The sequence below is a fragment of the Oncorhynchus clarkii genome, chromosome 19 (genome assembly GCF_045791955.1).
Source record: "Oncorhynchus clarkii lewisi isolate Uvic-CL-2024 chromosome 19, UVic_Ocla_1.0, whole genome shotgun sequence".
Taxonomy (NCBI): domain Eukaryota; kingdom Metazoa; phylum Chordata; class Actinopteri; order Salmoniformes; family Salmonidae; genus Oncorhynchus; species Oncorhynchus clarkii.
In genome coordinates this window covers 5758713-5766212 of record NC_092165.1, presented here as the reverse complement: position 1 = coordinate 5766212, position 7500 = coordinate 5758713, and the positions used below count along the sequence as shown (strand labels likewise).

The window sequence follows — 7500 nt, the reverse complement described above, 5'->3', positions numbered from 1 at the left end:
TGTGATTTTCTGGATTTTTTTCTTCTCATTTTGTCTGTCATAGTTGAAGTGTACCTATGATGGAAATTACAGGCCTCTCTCATCTTTTTAAGTGGGAGAACTTGCACAATTGGTGGCTGACTAAATACTTTTTTGCCCCACTGTAGGTGTTCCATATGAGAGGTATGGATGAGAAATATATACTAAAATCCTGGAGAAGGAATTATTATGGAGTTATAGAACCACAGAACCAGAATTATTATGGAGTTATAGAACCACAGAACCAGAATTATTATGGACTTATAGAACCACAGAACCAGAATTATTATGGAGTTATAGAATCACGGAACCAGAATTATTATGGACTTATAGAACCACAGAACCAGAATTATTATGGCGTTATAGAACCACAGAACCAGAATTATTATGGACTTATAGAACCACAGAACCAGAATTATTATGGAGTTATAGAATCACGGAACCAGAATTATTATGGAGTTATAGAACCACAGAACCAGAATTATTATGGACTTATATAACCACAGAACCAGAATTATTATGGAGTTATAGAACCACAGTAACATAATTATTGTGGACTTATAGAACCACAGTAACATAATTATTATTAAGGTATATAGCCACAGTATCATAATTATTATTAAGGTATATAACCACAGTATCATAATGATTATTAAGGTATATAACCACAGTATCATAATTATTATTAAGGTATATAGCCACAGTAACATAATTATTATTAAGGTATATAACCACAGTAACATAATTATTATTAAAGTATATAGCCACAGTAACATAATTATTATTAAGGTATATAGCCACAGTAACATAATTATTATTAAGGTATATAGCCACAGTAACATAATTATTATTAAGGTATATAGCCACAGTATCAGCTCTCTCTTCTTACAGTATAATAAAGTCCCTGCATACATTCACACAGATTAAGCACTACTTAAAACCCAGTTCTTTTTCAAAGTAGGAATATACAGTGTGTGTGTGTGTGTGTGTGTATGTGTGTGTGTGTGTGTGTCTTACCATTATTATGAGCGTGGCAGGGCCTATGAAACTCCATATAAAATATGTGTCCAACCGCAACCAACACCTGCAGAGAGAGAGGGAGAGAGAGAGGGAGAGAGATAGAGAGAGACAGAAAGGGGGGGAGAGAGAGAGAGGGGGGAGAGAGAAAGAGAGGGGGGAGAGAGAGAGGGGGGAGAGACAGAGAGAGAGTGAGAGAGAGAGAGAGAGAGAGAGAGAGAGAGAGAGAGAGAGAGAGAGGGGAGAGAGATGGGGTTAGGGAGAGAGAGAAGGGGAGAGAGAGAGAGAGGGGGAGAGAGATAGAGAGGGAGAGGGGAGAGAGAGAGAGGGGGAGAGAGAGAGAGAGGGGGGGATAGAGAGGGGGGAGAGAGAGCGAGAGAGAGGGGGGGAGAGAGAGAGGGGGGGGGGAGAGAGGGGGATAGAGAGAGAGAGAGGGGGGGAGAGAGAGAGAGGGGGAGAGAGCGAGAGAGAGAGAGAGAGAGAGAGAGAGAGAGAGAGAGAGAGAGAGAGAGAGAGAGAGAGAGAGAGACAGAGGAAGAGAGATAGAGAGAGAGAGGGGGAGAGAGAGAGAGAGAGAGAGAGAGAGAGAGACAGAGAGAGAGAGGGAACATAAATCAGACATGCCAAAAGCCCAGTAGTAAGCACGGGAGGGAGAGAGGGAATGAGGGAGAGGGATAAAAAACATGCCTTATATACAGAGGGATAGAGAATGGTTGAGGATTTACCATAACCCGACAGGACAGAGAGAGAGATTGAATATACACACAGAACATACATAACCCAGATGAGACAGACAGACAGACAGACAGACAGACAGACAGACAGACAGACAGACAGACAGACAGATAGGGGTGAGCGCCTGATAAATAAATAAACCTCCCTGAAGGGTTCAAAGACATGACATCACTGCTATCTCCAGATGTAGAGACATGACATCACTGCTATCTCCAGATGTAGAGACATGACATCACTGCTATCTCCAGATGTAGAGACATGACATCAACGCTATCTCCAGATGTAGAGACATGACATCAACGTTATCTCCAGATGTAGAGACATGACATCACTGCTATCTCCAGATGTAGAGACATGACATCACTGCTATCTCCAGATGTAGAGACATGACATCACTGCTATCTCCAGATGTAGAGACATGACATCACTGCTATCTCCAGATGTAGAGACATGACATCACTGCTATCTCCAGATGTAGAGATATGACATCACTGCTATCTCCAGATGTAGAGACATGACATCAACGCTATCTCCAGATGTAGAGACATGACATCACTGCTATCTCCAGATGTAGAGACATGACATCAACGCTATCTCCAGATGTAGAGATATGACATCAACGTTATCTCCAGATGTAGAGACATGACATCACTGCTATCTCCAGATGTAGAGACATGACATCAACGCTATCTCCAGGTGTAGAGACATGACATCACTGCTATCTCCAGATGTAGAGACATGACATCACTGCTATCTCCAGATGTAGAGACATGACATCACTGCTATCTCCAGATGTAGAGATATGACATCACTGCTATCTCCAGATGTAGAGACATGACATCAACGCTATCTCCAGATGTAGAGACATGACATCACTGCTATCTCCAGATGTAGAGACATGACATCAACGCTATCTCCAGATGTAGAGATATGACATCAACGTTATCTCCAGATGTAGAGACATGACATCACTGCTATCTCCAGATGTAGAGACATGACATCAACGCTATCTCCAGGTGTAGAGACATGACATCACTGCTATCTCCAGATGTAGAGACATGACATCAACGCTATCTCCAGATGTAGAGACATGACATCACTGCTATCTCTAGATGTAGAGACATGACATCAACGCTATCTCCAGATGTAGAGATATGACATCAACGTTATCTCCAGATGTAGAGACATGACATCACTGCTATCTCCAGATGTAGAGACATGACATCAACGCTATCTCCAGATGTAGAGATATGACATCAACGTTATCTCCAGATGTAGAGACATGACATCACTGCTATCTCCAGATGTAGAGACATGACATCACTGCTATCTCCAGATGTAGAGACATGACATCACTGCTATCTCCAGATGTAGAGACATGACATCACTGCTATCTCCAGATGTAGAGACATGACATCACTGCTATCTCCAGATGTAGAGATATGACATCACTGCTATCTCCAGATGTAGAGACATGACATCAACACTATCTCCAGATGTAGAGACATGACATCACTGCTATCTCCAGATGTAGAGACATGACATCAACGCTATCTCCAGATGTAGAGATATGACATCAACGTTATCTCCAGATGTAGAGACATGACATCACTGCTATCTCCAGATGTAGAGACATGACATCAACGCTATCTCCAGGTGTAGAGACATGACATCACTGCTATCTCCAGATGTAGAGACATGACATCAACGCTATCTCCAGATGTAGAGACATGACATCACTGCTATCTCCAGATGTAGAGACATGACATCAACGCTATCTCCAGATGTAGAGATATGACATCAACGTTATCTCCAGATGTAGAGACATGACATCACTGCTATCTCCAGATGTAGAGACATGACATCAACGCTATCTCCAGGTGTAGAGACATGACATCACTGCTATCTCCAGATGTAGAGACATGACATCACTGCTATCTCCAGATGTAGAGATATGACATCACTGCTATCTCCAGACATAGAGATGTGACATCAACGCTATCTCCAGACATAGATATATGACATCACTGCTATCTCCAGATGTAGAGACATGACATCAACGCTATCTCCAGACATAGAGATATGCTATCACTGCTATCTCCAGGTGTAGAGATATGACATCACTGCTATCTCCAGACGTAGAGATATGACATCACTGCTATCTCCAGACATAGATATATGACATCACTGCTATCTCCAGGTGTAGAGATATGACATCGCCTAGATCTCCATATGACATTGTAGTGTGTGTGTGTTTCTTTAAATAGTGAGTTATAGGTGCAACCCTCGCTAGCAGTATTTATGAAGTAGATAAATTACTGGGACAAGGTGAAAAGGACAAGAGTGTGCACACACACACACACACACACACACACACACACACACACACACACACACACACACACACACACACACACACACAGGTTAAAAGTGGTAGTAAAATATGTTACCAGACACATGGTATATTAAATAACCCTGAATATCTTTACTTATCAATTCATCACAACACAAGGGAGCTCCACTCAGATGACTTTCTCTCTCTCTCTGTGTGTGTGTGTGTGTGTGTGTGTGTGTGTGTGTGTGTGTGTGTGTGTTAAGCTGGTTTAAATGGCCGACTGATTCATGACCTGCTAGTTGAATTATTCATCTTCCAATTTCTGCCACATTAGACAGAGCTCCATTATGGGTCTGGGCTGAGCCACTGTGACCTCCATAACGGCTCTAGCAGAGCTAGTGTCACATTTTATAATGGGCCCTGAATTAAACTCAGTGCGACTGGCCAGTCATTCTGGCTCTCAGCTGAGCCAGAATCACCTTTAGAATGGCCTCTCAATGAGAGTCAATGCGACTGGCCAATCAATCTGGGTCAGTTTCACCTTTTATAATGGGCCCTGAATGGGACATAAGTGCGACTGGCCAGTCATTCCGGCTCCGCGCTGAGCCAGCGTCACTTTTTAGAATAGTACGAGTTTGTACAGCAAACCCACGTTCACAACATCATTAATGTGCTTCATTGGGGAGGGGGGGTGGGGTGGGGTGGGGGGATACTTCCTCAGTCTCAGAGTAAAGGCTGCCAAAGTCGATTGGGCTCCAGTGAGCCTGTTAGATCCAGTCTGCTACACTGACAGGTGGCGCCAGTGAGATTTCATACCTTAGTGATAAAAGGTGAGGATGGGGTGGGAGGGCGTTCCTCTGTGGGCTGTTCCACCTAGTTCTGTTCCACCTAGTTCTATGGTACAGTCGTGTGTTTACAGGTCTTTGTTGAGCTGAGCTCGACTGGAATTATTGATGAACTCTACTTCTGAATCTAGAACCTAATATTTAAATTAGGGATATTTGATCAAATATTGATCTGATGTGGAATCCTGCTTGGTGTTGCCTGACGGTTAAATGCTGCCGTGTGTGTGTGTGTGTGTGTGTGTTTGTGTGTGTGTGTGAGTACGTGTGATGGTCCTAGTGGCCCACAAAGATACTATACTAAACTACTATATTACTCTACACCACTATACTATACTACTTTTAAATATTATACTATACTAAACTGCTATACCACTATACTATACTATACTATATTATACTGGTATTATATATATTATACTATACAATAAAAGTATAGTATGGTACTATACTACCAAACAATAATACCATACTGTACTACTACACTATATTATTATTATATATTATAGTATACTAAACTGCTATACCACTATACTATACTATACTATATTATACTAGTATTATATATATTACACTATACAATACAAGTATAGTATGGTACTATAATACCAAACAATAATACCATACTGTACTACCACACTATATTACTGTGATATACCACTATACTATACTATACTTTACTATACAAAACAATACTCTACTATATTATACTATACTATAACATACTACAATACTATATTGTAATACTATAATACACTATACTACTATAGTGCACTAAACTATACACTATTCTATACTACTTTGCTATATTTCCTATATTATACTACTATACTATATTATACTACAATACTATATTATACTCTACTGCTATAATATACTACTATACTATATATACTATTTTACTATATTATACTACTTTACTATATTATACTACTATACTATATTATAATACTATACTATACTACTATACTATATTATACTACTATACTATACTATATTATACTACTGTACTATACTATACTATATTATACTACTTTACTATATTATACTACTATACTATATTATAATACTATACAATACTACTTTACTATATTATGCTACTATACTATATTATACTCTACTGCTATAATATACTACTATACTATATTATAATACTATACTATACTATATTATACTACTATACTCTACTGCTATAATATACTACTTTACTATATTATACTACTATACTATATTATAATGCTATACTATACTACTTTACTATGCTATACTACTATACTATATTATAATACTATACTATACTACTTTACTTTATTATACTACTATACTATATTATAATACTATACTATACTACTATACTATATTATACTCCGATACTATATTATACTCTACTGCTATAATATACTACTATACTATATTATAATACTATACTATACTACTTTACTATATTATACTACTATACTACATTATACTCTACTGCTATAATATACTACTATACTATATTATAATACTATACTATACTACTTTACTATATTATACTACTATGCTATATTATACTACTTTACCATATACTACTACTACTACTACTATATTATACTAATATACTATATAATACTCTACTATACAATATATACTCACTGTCCTTTCAGTAACTCCCATAGTCCAATATAGCAGCCACTATAACATCTGGTTAACCATATCCCTCCCTCCCTCCCTCCCTCCCTCCCTCCCACAGCCACTATAACATCTGGTTAACCATATCCCTTCCTCCCATGCCCCCTCCCCCTCCTCCTCCTTCCTCCTCCTTCCCTCCCTCCCACAGTCACTATAACAGCTGGTTAAACATATCCCTCCCTCCCATCCCCCTCTCTCTCTCCCTCCCTCGCTCACTCACTCCCTCCCTTCCTCCCTCACTCCCTCCCTACTCACACTCTGTCTGTGCCGTAGCTCCTGTAGTCCACTATAACAGCTGGTTAACCATATCCCTCCCTCCCCCCATCCCCCTCCCCCCTCCCCCCCCCCCCCTCCCTCCCTCCCTCCCTACTCACACTCTGTCTGTGCCGTAGCTCCTGTAGTCCACAGCAGCGGAGACGGCCACTATAACAGCAGGAACCCCGTACCCAGCCAGGTAGAAGTACTTGGTTCTGGAGTGCTCTGATTCAAACACCTCCACTAGCATGATGTACAGCTGAACCCCCTCTAGGAACATCCAGGTAAACGCAGACAGGAAGAAGAAATGGAGCAGGGCCGCGAAGACGGCACACGCAATCTGGAGGAGAGGAGAGATGTAGGGGTTAGACGGGAGACTACTAGAGAACGCAGGAGGAGAGGAGAGATGTAGGGGTTAGACGGGAGACTACTAGAGAACACAGGAGGAGAGATGTAGGGGTTAGACGGGAGACTACTAGAGAACGCAGGAGGAGAGGAGAGATGTAGGGGTTAGACGGGAGACTACTAGAGAACGCAGGAGGAGAGGAGAGAGATGTAGGGGTTAGACGGGAGACTACTAGAGAATGCAGGAGGAGAGGAGAGATGTAGGGGTTAGATGGGAGACTA

General features: G+C 40.5%; 1 protein-coding gene across 1 annotated transcript in view; it reads right to left on the bottom strand.

Moving 5' to 3' along the window:
• Positions 1 to 7500, bottom strand: part of LOC139375518 (adhesion G protein-coupled receptor L3-like) — a 161510-nt gene that overhangs the window by 29691 nt on the left and 124319 nt on the right. The window contains exons 15-16 of the mRNA XM_071117350.1: positions 6993 to 7213; positions 1036 to 1102 (exon numbers count right to left, since the gene is read on the bottom strand). Of these exons, the coding sequence (XP_070973451.1) occupies positions 1036 to 1102; positions 6993 to 7213 (288 nt within the window). The remainder of the gene's footprint in view (positions 1 to 1035; positions 1103 to 6992; positions 7214 to 7500) is intronic.